At 37.7% G+C, this 15,087-nt stretch overlaps 1 protein-coding gene across 1 annotated transcript in view; it reads right to left on the bottom strand.

The window, feature by feature from the left end:
- The window catches only part of LOC122797630 (neural-cadherin-like), a 796,015-nt gene that overhangs the window by 367,123 nt on the left and 413,805 nt on the right, over window positions 1-15,087 (bottom strand). The window contains exon 16 of the mRNA XM_044066174.1: window positions 968-1,111. Within this exon, the coding sequence (XP_043922109.1) occupies window positions 968-1,111 (144 nt within the window). The remainder of the gene's footprint in view (window positions 1-967; window positions 1,112-15,087) is intronic.

Below are 15,087 nucleotides of genomic sequence, written 5' to 3'. Positions count from 1 at the left end.
CATGTGCACATGACCCTGAAAAATCAGCAATGAAAAAGTGAAAGTCATTTGCTTTCCTCCCTAGACATGTTTTTCTGTGCAGCTGTATATATATCTTTGAATTAAAGATCCACTCTGTCATGCTAAATGACCAATCCATGTTGGTCAATCAGCAAAGATGGAAAGAGTCTTTGTGCATCTGAGTGAAAGTCCTTAATATAAAATGCCATTCATTTACAATGACAAAAATGTTTCTTTCTAAAAATAATGACCATGTGTAGTGTCAATGCAACATGTAAGGATCACTGGAAAAATATGAATTGGGCTACAGTGTGTTATCATAATAAACACTTATGACAGTGTCAAAATATAGACTAAGGCTAGCTTCTTGCTTTGTGGAATTATCCCCTTACTGTGTATAAAATACAGTAGCTTTACAGCACTACTGCAACTGCATTTGTAAGGAATAAATGACCCTGGGGGTCATGGCTGCTTTTCATATACTTTATGAGCAGACACTATAGAGTTAACCTGAATGCACTTGGTCCATTATATGGGGCTAACACTACTATGAAAGATGTAGTGTTCACACATGCCAAGCAATGCCCCAGAAAATTCCATGTTTGTTGCTGTATTATTTATAAATCTATGTTAGATTTCCTATTACTCCTATAGAGCCCACGCTACAGTACTGCACTGCTCAAAAACACTGAATAAATATGCAAGCATGATGAGAAATTCATGCTTATGTTAATGACATCCCTTTACAATCAACCTATTCTGAAGTCTTTATTGAAAGCGGGATATTAGGAGAAAAAAAGCAACTTATAGACAGTAAACATCAGCTTTACATAATATGCATTTTACATTTACCACAAAAAACAAACTCAGTCAACTCCAAAAGCAACGCTAGGGAATCAGTCCACCATCAAAGAACCATATAAAAATAGAAGTTTTATTAAAGAAGCAACAATCATTTTACATTTACCTTCATCCTCATCATTAGCTGTAACCGTGAGAACAACAGAGCCAACGTCTTTACCCTCCTCAACACTCGATTCATACGTCGCAAGTGGGAACACCGGTGCATTGTCATTAACATCACTTACAAAAACTCTTACATATGCCGTATCTATAAAAGAAAGAATATATCAAATATGAAAAAGTTTAGTGTACAGAACTTGTTATAGGGTAAACAGATATAAGGTATGTGGCTCCTTAGTTCTCTTGTAATATTATTATTTACAAATTTCAAGTGAAAATCATTAGAGACACTACCGACTGTGGATAATGGTATCATAAAACATGAGGGTCTACAATACATCACTGAATGCTTAAAAAAGCGAACGGTTATTAATCGACACTATGTAAGCAAAAGATTACAATTTCGAACTGTCAGAACAGCAATTTTTTTCCTAGGGAAAAAAAAATCACAGTTCCAACAAAAAAAATAAATAAATAAAATAAAAGACTTTAAACATTACATTAAGTGGGAGCTTCGCCCCCCGCACCCCCCTACTTAAATATACCAACTCCGAGAACACACTACAGTGCCGAAAATGGCAAAGTAATGAAGCGGCCAAGTGAATTACTTCAGAGGGAAAGAATTCACTTAAAAGCTGCTTCGATATTTTGCCATTTCAGGCTTTTGAGTTCGACCAAGATGCATTCAAAAGAATGCGTCTTCGGTCTTTTAATAGGGAACCAAACATAACATCTTTCTTACAGGTAAAGACTCACTTTTGAAGGCCTTACTAACTGCATATATAATCTAATTTAGGTTTCCCTGACACATGGGCCTAGAACAAATACTTCTGTTGAAAATGAAAGCTCACAATGCCGTAACACTTCCTTTATGAATGAGTATGAGGAACTGATGGCTTACGGCAAGGGAAAAGGACTGGGTAGTTGACAAAGCAGATACCTGTATCCACAGCTATACTGTCACATCAGAAACAAAAGGGTAAAAAAGTAAAACTATAGCTGAAACAACTTCGGGAATAAGGACACCAGATGTGACTTGAATATATAAGCTACAGGGGCAAACATCACTCATTGAAGTACCATACAGCAACATGAGCAGATAACTTGCTCTAGCAAGCAGGATGACGCTGGGTTTTAAGGGGCACATATTAGGACCCACACATACTTGTTATTAGTGGTTTCTGATGATGATGAGGGACTTTAGGCAACCCTAGTATTTTTGATTTGAGAGACATACTATGTTGGAGGTGCTGGAGAGCCATGGGAATGGGGTGGTCACTGGCCAGAGGAAGTGGGCAGAAAATGAAGCAGCAAGAAAATGACACTACAATCTTAATTCGTCCGAGCACATGCTCACCTGGATCGTTATATTAAATAATTAGTCCAAGCACATGCTCACCTGGATCGTTATATTAAATAATTAACTGGTGAAGTGAACAGGCAAGAACAAACTACTGTAAAAACAAAAAAAGGAGGAGAAACCACGCTGCAGCACAAAACTAAATGATTAAGCGCTTTTCGTTTATTTCAATGAACAAACTTCTTCAGATCTGAAGAAATTTGTTCATTGAAATATACGAAAAGTGCTTAATCATTTAGTTTTGTGCTGCAGCGTGGTTTCTCCTCTGTTTTTTGTTTTTACATATTAAATAATTAGTCAGAGCACATGCTCACCTGGATCTTTATATTAAATAATTAGTCCGAGCACATGCTCACCTGGATTGTTATATTAAATAATTAGTCCGAACACATGCTCACCTGGATCGTTATATCTTAAATAATTAGTCCGAGCACATGCTCACCTGGATTGTTATATTAAATAATTAGTCCGAGCGCATGCTCACCTGGATCGTTATATTAAATAATTAGTCCGAGCGCATGCTCACCTGGATTGTTATATTAAATAATTAGTCTGAGCGCATGCTCACCTGGATTGTTACATTAAATAATTAGTCCGAACACATGCTCACCTGGATTGTTATATTAAATAATTAGTCCGAACACATGCTCACCTGGATCGTTATATCAAATAATTAGTCCGAGCACATGCTCACCTGGATCATTATATTAAATAATTAGTCCGAGCACATGCTCACCTGGATCGTTATATTAAATAATTAGTCCGAGCGCATGCTCACCTGGATCGTTATATTAAATAATTAGTCCGAGCGCATGCTCACCTGGATTGTTATATTAAATAATTAGTCTGAGCGCATGCTCACCTGGATTGTTATATTAAATAATTAGTTCGAGCACATGCTCACCTGGATTGTTATATTAAATAATTAGTCCGAGCACATGCTCACCTGGATTGTTATATTAGATAATTAGTCCAAGCACATGCTCACCTAGATTGTTATATTAAATAATTAGTCCGAGCACATGCTCACCTAGATTGTTACATTAAATAATTAGTCCAAGCACATGCTCACCTGGATCGTTATATTAAATAATTAGTCCAAGCACATGCTCACCTGGATCGTTATATTAAATAATTAGTCCGAGCACATGCTCACCTGGATCGTTATATTAAATAATTAGTCCGAGCACATGCTCACCTGGATCGTTATATTAAATAATTAGTCCGAGCACATGCTCACCTGGATTGTTATATTAAATAATTAGTCCGAGCACATGCTCACCTGGATCGTTATATTAAATAATTAGTCCGAGCACATGCTCACCTGGATCGTTATATTAAATAATTAGTCCGAGCACATGCTCACCTGGATAGTTATATTAAATAATTAGTCTGAGCATATGCTCACCTGGATCGTTATATTAAATAATTAGCCCGAGCACATGCTCACCTGGAGATCGTTATATTAAATAATTAGTCCGAGCACATGCTCACCTGGATTGTTATATTAAATAATTAGTCCAAGCACATGCTCACCTGGATCGTTATATTAAACAATTAGTCCGAGCACATGCTCACCTGGATCGTTATATTAAGTAATTAGTCCGAGCACATGCTCACCAGGATCGTTATATTAAATAATTAGTCCGAGCACATGCTCACCAGGATTGTTATATTAAATAATTAGTCCGAGCACATGCTCACCTGGATCATTATATTAAACAATTAGTTCGAGCAGATGCTCACCTGGATCGTTATATTAAATAATTAGTCCGAGCACATGCTCACCTGGATCATTATATTAAATAATTAGTCTGAGCACATGCTCACCTGGATCGTTATATTAAATAATTAGTCCGAGCACATGCTCACCTGGATCGTTATATTAAATAATTAGTCCGAGCACATGCTCACCTGGATCGTTATATTAAATAATTAGTCCGAGCACATGCTCACCTGGATTGTTATATTAAATAATTAGTCCGAGCACATGCTCACCTGGATCGTTATATTAAATAATTAGTCCGAGCACATGCTCACCTGGATCGTTATACTAAACAATTAGTCCGAGCACATGCTCACCTGGATAGTTATATTAAATAATTAGTCCGAGCACATGCTCACCTGGATCGTTATACTAAATAATTAGTCTGAGCACATGCTCACCCTGACTGTTATATTAAATAATTAGTCCGAGCACATGCTCACCTGGATCATTATATTAAATAATTAGTCCGAGCACATGGTCACCTGGATCGTTATATTAAATAATTAGTCCGAGCACATGGTCACCTGGATCGTTATATTAAATAATTAGTCCGAGCACATGGGCCACCTTTATCCGCTGGTCTGAATACAATTTCTGTGTCATTCCGTAATCTTTCTAAAGCTTTCCTTTCATGATAATTTAAATTATTTGTATATTTGTTATATATGTGTTTCCTTTATTATATAATGCATAGACATCTTCTTCTACCAAATTATAGAAGGCTTCTACGAGTGGATGATTGTTAGGAATGAAGTCACTAGGTTTTTTAAAAACATTACAGCTTACACTTTGTTTATTACCAATAAAATTGTACTTAAGCATTAAATTCCTTGTAAACATGAAAGGAAAGCTTTAGAAAGATTACGGAATGATACAGAAATTGTATTCAGACCAGCTGATAAAGGTGGTCCATTAGTTATTATGGATAGGTCTGAATATCGAAATATAATGATAGATATGCTTAATGATATGAAACACTACAAAATCAGTAATAAAAGTGAAATGGATATAATTAAATCTGATATATCCAAGACTATAAATAACTTATTAATGGAAGGTGTCGTTACCAATGACTTAGCTAAGTTTCTCTATGTAGAATTTCCCACGATACCGCTAATACAAGGGATACCTAAAATACACAAAGATGCTTATCATCCACCCATGAGACCTATTGTCTCTGGAAGAGGCTGGAGAACTGAGCCATTCTCCTTGTATGTGGAAAAACAGTTAAGACCAATCTTGGACAGTAATAAAGTTGTACTCAGAGATACCAAACAATTTTTGATAGACTTATATACTTATAACAGTATTAATTCACTGGCAATAGATATGATTTTTGTAAATTTAGATGTCCAGTCATTATTCACAATTATACCCAATGATTTGGGGATTGAATATACCAAACAATATCTTCTGGAACATAGTGAGTACTGCACATCTAGAATTGACTTAATTTGTCTATTCCTTGAAATCATACTTGAAAATAATCTTTTTGTTTTTGAGAACACCATTTACATACAGCGTGACAGCGTGGCCATGGGCACTTCATGTGCCAACAGCTACGCCAACACATTTTTAGCATATTGGGAAGAAAAAGAACTTTTTATCAAACCTTGGTTTAAGACACATGTTGCATTCTATCGTCGTTTTGTTGATGATATCTTTATTTTATGGAGGGGCAACGAAACATGCTTATTAGAATGTATACAACATATGAATAATATGACTACGTGCTTAAAATTTACATCTCATAGTTCAACCTCATATATAGAGTTCCTGGATATTTTTGTTGAAAGAGTTATGGGCACTTACATAAATACGGGGGTGTATCGAAAGAAGTGCTATAGAGATACACTCTTACATAGACGTAGTATGCACCCTCAATACATTTTTGACAACATCATTAAAGGACAAGGCATGCGGATTTCCCGCTTGAATGCCATGAATGATGGGTATAGAAAAGAAATAGATATGTTCAAAAATAGGCTCATCAAACGAGGGTATCATCCATATGAAGTAGAAAGAGGTTTGCAGGATATGGATTTATTAAGACAAAATAGAGCTGCCCCCTTCTACTCTAATACTAGAGCTGAGATAAGTCATAAGGCTAACCTTACACCTGTTTTGAAAGTCCCCATGTATTACACCAGAGACAATCAAGATATTATGAATATAATACAGCACCATTGGCGTATTTTAATGACAGATACACATCTTAAAAATATTGTGGGGGAAAAACCTAAATATCAGTTTAGAAATAAACCTAATATTAGAAGGCTTCTCTGTTATCAGGGAGATAAATCGAAGGCCGAGAATTATATAGGGACCATCGCTTGTAAAAGATGCAATTATTGTGTATACATCAATCAAGCAGATAGATTTGTACATCCTGACACAGGCAAAGTCTATATATTTAAAGTTTCGGCCAATTGCAATACTACACATGTGGTATATTTAGCCACATGTCAATATTGCTCATCCTATTATATAGGGAAAACTGACAGGGCATTTCGTGAAAAGATAAGGGAGCATTTGTACACCATTAGAATTAGCTATTCTAACAACGCTCTTGCCAAGCATGTATGTGCGAGTGGCGTGGAGCACACATTTAAATTGATGGTGATAGATATAAATGAACCAACTATCAGGGAAGGTAATGTTAGAAACGCTACAGAGAATAAAGAACTAATGTGGATTCTCAGAATGAGGGCAGACAAAGGTAAGGGCCTTAATGAAAAAGCATCTTTAAAGCCTGTACTGAGAAAAAGATCAATTCGCTTTAATAAATGAAAGCAATTTAATATATACATTAATCAGTATGTTAGTACATGAATTTCCCTCAGTTTTTCTTATTTGTTATAATAGCTTGGACAGTCTGAGTTGTTTAGGTATATGACATGTACTCCTATTGTCAGGACATATTATATTACATTATTAGCCTTGTCGTTCATTTTGTAGCACCTTTTCTTGTGAAATGCATTTGATATACGGTGAGATTTTCATGTAAGATTACTCGACTCTTAGGCCTCCGTTTTTGTTTTTAGCAATATGTCTGTCATCATTTAGTGCATATGTATTGCCTCTATATCTAGCAATATTCATTCAGTTCTTAAAATAACACGTTAACTTTTCAGTCTATTAATCTTTTCTCATTTAATCAGTATATACATTTTTTTACATCAATATAAGTCCGTATATTTGTGACTCAAGTTCATTATATATTATATATTATTGGTATTATTCTTTTGCATATATTAGTATATAGTCGACACTCTAGTTGTGATTTTGTTTATTAGAGGCTATTCATTTGATTATTCATTTAAATGTAGGTTTAGTAGTTACATTTTGCAACAGTGTTGTCGCCAGTTTCTCGGTCATGTCATTCAGATGTTTTGCATAGAAGGCAAACGCATGAGTTTTATTTTTATTTTACATCTGTTATATCTTTTTATATATCTAATCCAAAAGCTTCAGTGCATGTTTAGATAGCCAAATACCAATTTGCTCTTATATACAACAGTTATTAGAGTAGCAAATTCATTTATTTATTTTCTGACATGCTGACGCCTCTGAATGAAAGTAGTTTAATATTTTGTATTATATATTTTTTGATATGTGAATGCTTTGATATGAAAGTAGTCTAATACTATGTATTAGTTAATATGTACATTTTAAATCACTTTTTTAAAATCATTAGTCAACATTTAGACCATGTTTCATAATAATATATTCAAACACTGTGATTTTAAACCATTAACTGTTTAATTGATTTTCATCACATGATCATTACTTAAACAAGTGTTTGTGCTTTGAAAAAATTTTTACGGTCTGAGGAAGCAGATGTGAAAGCGCTTACCGAATAAACATTTGTACTGTTTTTTATTCAACACAGTTATACTGGAATTTTGTCGAGCCAGTGGTTGCCTTTTGCTGCTATATATTTTTGGATTTCATTTATATTAAATAATTAGTCTGAGCACATGCTCACCTGGATTGTTATATTAAATAATTAGTCCGAGCATATGCTCACCTGGATCGTTATATTAAATAATTAGTCCGAGCACATGCTCACCTTGATTGTTATATTAAATAATTAGTCTGAGCACATGCTCACCTGGATTGTTATATTAAATAATTAGTCCGAGGACATGCTCATCTGGATTGTTATAGTAAATAATTAGTCCGAGCACATGCTCAACTGGATTGTTATATTAAATAATTAGTCCGAGCACATGCTCACCTGGATTGTTATATTAAATAATCAGTCCGAGCACAAGCTCACCTGGATTGTTATATTAAATAATTAGTCCGAGAACATGCTCACCTGGATTGTTATATTGAATAATTAGTCCGAGCACATGCTCACCTGGATTGTTATATTAAATAATTAGTCCGAACACATGCTCACCTGGATTGTTATATTAAACAATTACTCCGAGCACATGCTCACCTGGATTGTTATATTAAACAGTTAGTCTGAGCACATGCTCACCTGGATTGTTATATTAAACAATTAGTCCGAGCACATGCTCAACTGGATTGTTATATTAAATAATTAGTCCGAGCACATGCTCAACTGGATTGTTATATTAAATAATTAGTCTGAGCACATGCTCACCTGGATTGTTATATTAAATAATTAGTTTGAGCACATGCTCACCTGGATTGTTATATTAAATAATTAGCCCAAGCACATGCTCACCTGGATTGTTATATTAAATAATTAGTTTGAGCACATGCTCACCTGGATCGTTATATTAAATAATTAGTCCGAGCACATGCTCACCTTGATTGTTATATTAAATAATTAGTCTGAGCACATGCTCACCTGGATTGTTATATTAAATAATTAGTCCGAGCACATGCTCATCTGGATTGTTATAGTAAATAATTAGTCCGAGCACATGCTCACCTGGATTGTTATATTAAATAATTTGCCTGAGCACATGCTCACATGGATTGTTATATTAAATAATTAGTCCGAGCACATGCTCACCTGGATTGTTATATTAAATAATTAGTCCGAGCACATGCTCACCTGGATTGTTATATTAAATAATTAGTCCGAGCATATCCTCACCTGGATTGTTATATTAAATAATTAGTCCGAGTATATCCTCACCTGGATTATTATATTAAATAATTAGTCCGAGCATATCCTCACCTGGATTGTTATATTAAATAATTAGTCCGAGCATATCCTCACTTGGATTGTTATATTAAATAATTAGTCCGAGCACATGCTCATCTGGATTGTTATAGTAAATAATTAGTCCGAGCACATGCTCAACTGGATTGTTATATTAAATAATTAGTCCGAGCACATGCTCACCTGGATTGTTATATTAAATAATCAGTCCGAGCACATGCTCACCTGGATTGTTATATTAAATAATTAGTCCGAGCACATGCTCACCTGGATTGTTATATTGAATAATTAGTCCGAGCACATGCTCACCTGGATTGTTATATTAAATAATTAGTCCGAGCACATGCTCACCTGGATTGTTATATTAAATAATTAGTCCGAGCACATGTTCACCTGGATTGTTATATTAAATAATTTGTCCAAGCACATGCTCACCTGGATTGTTATATTAAATAATTAGTCCGAGCACATGCTCACCTGGATTGTTATATTAAATAATTAGTCCGAGCACATGCTCACCTGGATTGTTATATTAAATAATTAGTCCGAGCACATGCTCACCTGGATAGTTATATTAAACAATTTGTCCGAGCACATGCTCACCTGGATTGTTATATTAAATAATTTGCCCGAGCACATGCTCACCTGGATTGTTATATTAAATAATTAGTCCGAGCACATGCTCACCTGGATTGTTATATTAAATAATTAGTCCGAGCACATGCTCACCTGGATTGTTATATTAAATAATTAGTCCGAGCATATCCTCACCTGGATTGTTATATTAAATAATTAGTCTGAGCATATCCTCACCTGGATTATTATATTAAATAATTAGTCCGAGCATATCCTCACCTGGATTGTTATATTAAATAACTAGTCTGAGCACATGCTCACCTGGATTGTTATATTAAATAATTAGTCCAAGCACATGCTCACCTGGATTGTTATATTAAATAATTAGTCCGAGCATATCCTCACCTGGATTGTTATATTAAATAATTAGTCCGAGCATATCCTCACCTGGATTGTTATATTAAATAATTAGTCTGAGCACATGCTCATCTGGCTTGTTATATTAAATAATTAGTCCAAGCACATGCTCACCTGGATTGTTATGGCACTTTGTTTATTCAAACCAGTCCATTTCCTAGCAATCTGACTTGCAGGTTGCATTCAGTCAGGCAGGATATATTTATCACATTGCTGACACAGAAGTCTAAAATCCAGTCATTGTGGAAGAGAACAAGATTTTTATTAATGCTCTGTTTGTCAAAGACTAACTAGGGTAGACTGAAGTGATCAGGAAATCACCCTTTTCCCTTACTTGGAAGAGGACTTTAACACGGGAGTGGCACACTTTTATAGAGACCAAGATGTGCTGTTTAAAGCAGATGTTTTTGCAGTGGACCGGGGGTAGCCACAACAGCAGAATAAGGACTGCAGAGAAATGAGCTATGTCCAGATTTTAGCTCTTGAGAGGGGAAAGCTCCTAACCTGACAACATCAGTTCCCACTAGGTGAGGAAATAAACAGGTCACAGGGTACATTGATGAGGAGTGCATGCCTAATGATCAGCAGGCTGGCACAAAGTATATATATAAACTACAAGAAAACCTAGCCAAGCTAGAGTTTTCACTGTGTGATACATTAAACCTGTAATGGAGGCTTGTGGGAATATATGCAAATGACTCCTTAAGGACATCAAGTGTTTCAGCAATATGGCTTGTGAATGTCCATGACTTTTTACTTTTTCATTTTAAGTCTTTGTGGATACATTCAGACCAATAAAGCCAAACCCCACTAGCTCTGGACATGCATGTTTCAGCCTTCTTATGACTTTGTCAGGAGAGCATAAGTGGAATATTGGCTATACTTTAGAAAGACAGGATTTATAACCCAGCTGATGTCCATAACCATTAAGGTTTCTGCAAAATATCCCAACGAACATCAAAATCAAAGAGTAAACAGGTCACACAGACAAACCAGTTAGTAAAAACTACAAGAAAAACCTAGCCAAACTAGAGTTTTCACAACTAGTTTTTACTAATTGGGTTGTTTGTGTGATCTTTTTACTCAATGGTTTATATACATATATGTATATGTGTGTGTGTGTATATGTATATATATATATATATATATATATATATATATATATAGGTTCATAGGTTCATAGGTAAGTACTAGGCTATCTGCCCGAGGGCATCTATAAGCCTAGCCAGAATGTGTTGGCTTTCGCCGCCCCCTTAGATTAGTTCCCTTTGCCTTGGTCCAGCAGAGCCATTAGTTCCCTGTGCCTCTGCCCAGCAGAGCCACTGCAGTGATCTCCGGGGTAAATTTTCTGTTTCCCATCCACTTGTCAAGGTTTCTCTTGAAGAGTGTTAGTGAGGGGCTCTGCCTAATGTAGATTGGAATCCTGTTCTAAAAGCATGGGGAGTCTCTGGGACAGGAATCTATCCCTCCAGCACATCCTATTTATCTTTGTGGGGAGGTTTAGATCTCTAGAGCGTGTGTCTCTTGGGGATTTTTTTTTTTTTTTTTTTAAGTGGAGCATGTCCATCAATTCTGGATTGGACATGGTCTTGTATGTCAGGGAGAGATCACCTCTGAGTAAGCAGTATGCAACCCAGTACAGCTGGAGTTTCTTCAGTCGGGCTGCATAGGTCATCTGTTTGAGGCCAGTAATCCTCTTGGTGAGGTACTTCTGTGGTCTTTCCAGATGTTGCAGGTGTCTTGTAAGGTACATCCCAAATGGGGTGTTGTACTCTATGATGGGTCTGATGAGTGATGAGTAGAGGGGCACAATAACCTCTTTTGTTCTAGATGCAAACCCTTTTGTGATTAGGTGGGCCACATAGAAGGATTTTTAACCACCTTGGCAATATGATTATCAAAGGAGAGATTACTATCTACTTGGGTCCCCAGATCTCTTATTACATTTTCTGTATTTAGGAGATTACCATGTATGTGGTAGTTCACGGGTACTTTGTTTTTTCCAAAGGGGATGACTATACACTTTTTGGCATTTAGCTTGAGGCCATGATTTTGACACTACGTATCCATCTCAGTGAGACCCTTCTGGAGGATGTCTGTATCAGCTAGAGAGTCAATTATGGCCCCCAGTTTGCAGTCATCTGCAAACTTGGTCGGCCATAGGTCTCCTGTGCTTGCCTGTACCTCTGAGAAGTATATACCAAACAGGAGGGGTCCCAGGACTGAGCCCTGGGGGACGTCACTTGTAACTGGTTTAGAGTCAGACCTAGAGCCTGCAACTATCACCGTGTGGGTTCTATCCGTGAGCCAACTGACAACCCATCTCATGACATAGGCGTTTATATTCAGGCTGGTGAGCTTGTCTATAATACCAGAATGGGGAATGGTATCGAAAGCCTTTGCAAGGTCTAGGTAGGCTGTGTGGACCTCCTTTCCCTCATCTAAAGCCTTGGTAACTGTCTCAAAGAAGTCCACCAGGTTTAGGAGGCATGATCTGCCCTTAACAAAGCCAAACTGGGTAGGGTCCAATGTTTGAAGGTTCCCAATGTCTCTGTTAATGAATTCCATGAGGATGTGCTCCATAGCCTTGCAGACCAGGCTAGTCAGGCTTATAGGGCGATAGTTCCCGAGGTCCACTGTGGCTCCACCTTTGTGGAGCAGGATAACTGTTGCTGTGCACCACTCTATGGGTACATAGCCTGTAGAGAGGCTGAGTTTGAACAATGTGTTTAGGTGAGGGGTTAGCTCATTTTGGAGCTCGTGTAAGACACAGCCTGGGACACTGTCTGGTCCCATTGAAGCTGTATTTTTGGCTTTGGATAGGGCTGTTTTAACCTGTGTGTCAGTTTTTGCCAGGGCATTACATTCTTCTGGTATGGTTATGGGCCCTTTAGGGGATGAGAGGGGGGTGACGTTTGCACTAAACCTGTCTGTCAGAATGTTGGCAATATCAGTCGGTTCAGTGTATTTTGTGCCATTCTGCACTAACTCAGAGCAGATCTGAGAGTTTCCATTTAGGTTCTTGACATAGCTAAAGAACGCTTTGCGGTTATCTTTGGAGTCCTTGGCAATTTTTCTTTCGAAGCTAGCCTTGGATGATTTTATGAGGGATTGTAGTTTCTTGCTGATACTGATCAGGGATGTCTTTCCTTCTTGGGATTTTACTTTTTTCTGTACTAGTTTCCTCCTTCTGTTGTATAGCTTATTTATGGCAGGGGTCCACCAGACTGGTTTCCTTTTCTTGGAGGAGTGAGTCTTGGTTTTGCTTGGGATAACACGATCCATGCATTCTTGCAGGTGCTCATAGAGTGCCTTTGTAAGGGATTTAGCAGCTTGGACAGCATTGTCCTTTAGGATGGAGGCTGTGAACCTTTCCACCTTGGTTTTAAGTAATGTGAAGCTTGCTTTTGAAAAGTTTTTCACGGTGGTTTCCTTGATTGGGGGTGGGGGCGGAATGTGGATATCCAGAGTGATTAGTCCATGGTCTGATCTAACCAGCAAAGGTTTGACCTCCGGTGTAGAACACCGGTCGCCCATGTTGGTGATGACCAGGTCCAATATGTTGTCACCTCTGGTGGGGGTGTTGACCAATTGATCCAGGGCGTTCGAGTTTATAAATTCTAGGAAGCGTTGGGCAAGGGAGTTAGTACTTGAGTAGTTCTCCCAGTTAATGTTTGGGTAATTGAAATCACCCAGTATTAGGGCGTTTGGTAGGACCTTCATATTTTCCAGTGTCTCCAGAAATGTGGAATGGGGGTCCTGGGTCATGGTGGGTGATCTGTAGCAAGCTACAATTTGAATTGCAGTTTTGCCCATTGTTAGTTGCACATGGATGATCTCTGAGGCATTGTGCTGTGCCACTAACCTGGAGGTGTGGGTACCCTTGATGAATATGGATACACTCCCACCTTTTGTGTTTCGGTCCGGGTTCTGTAGCCGAAAAGTATGGTATGAGTTATAGCCTGGTAGTGCTGGGGTGCTCTCTGGAGCCTTAAACCAGGTTTCTGTTACTGCACAGATATTGATGTTCTCCATAGTTAGGAGTGCCTCAAGTGCATGCATTTTGAGGTTTAGACTTCTGGCGTTGAGTAGCATTGCCCTCAGTTTTTGGTTACTTGTGCTATTTACGGTGGTGGGTTTGTCTTTTGAGCCTTGCCTAAAAAAGGCACTATGGGGACGGCAAAAGCCTTGGCCAGTATTCGAAAGCCTAAGGGTGACAGGTGCAAGCCATCTCTTGTGAAGCAACATGGCTTATCAAGCATGTCATCCCAGGTGGACAGATACTGGATCCCCTTTGAATTACACCAGAAACTTAGCCAATTGTTTAAATTGATCATTTTTTCTTTATACTGTGGTATAATTCTTGGTGAGGGCAGGATGCTACTCAGGGTAAGGGTCATAACGGCCTGGGCTATGTGATCAGAGAGCTCTTCCATGTCTCTTTTCATGTAGTCCAGGGAGGTACATCTCAGGTCATTCACACCAACATTGACAATGACAGAGTCGCATTTGTACTTGTTCTGGAGCGACCTGAGTGCTTGTGTTATGTGGCTTATCCTGGCGCCCAACAGGCAGCTAACTGTAACCTTCTCCTTGTCCAGCCTAGTTAGTGGGACATCAGTGTGCCTGACTACAGAGTCGCCTATTACTAGTGTGTTGGGTATGTTATTTTGCCTTAAGGGCTGTGACTGCGTGGCACACTGATTATGTGAAGTATATGTTTTATGGTTTATGATGGGGTGTGGAGGTTGCTTGGGTGTCTGCTTTGGCGGTCTCTGTTGCTCTTACAGATTTTTATTTAGTGCCTCCAAGTATGCTTTTGTGTATTTATGTGTGTTCTTTGCCGGTGTTGGT

This window comes from Protopterus annectens, chromosome 3.part1 (assembly GCF_019279795.1).
Source record: "Protopterus annectens isolate FY-2018-M chromosome 3.part1, PAN1.0, whole genome shotgun sequence".
Lineage (NCBI taxonomy): Eukaryota > Metazoa > Chordata > Ceratodontiformes > Protopteridae > Protopterus > Protopterus annectens.
This window is presented reverse-complemented; position numbering and strand designations above follow the sequence as displayed.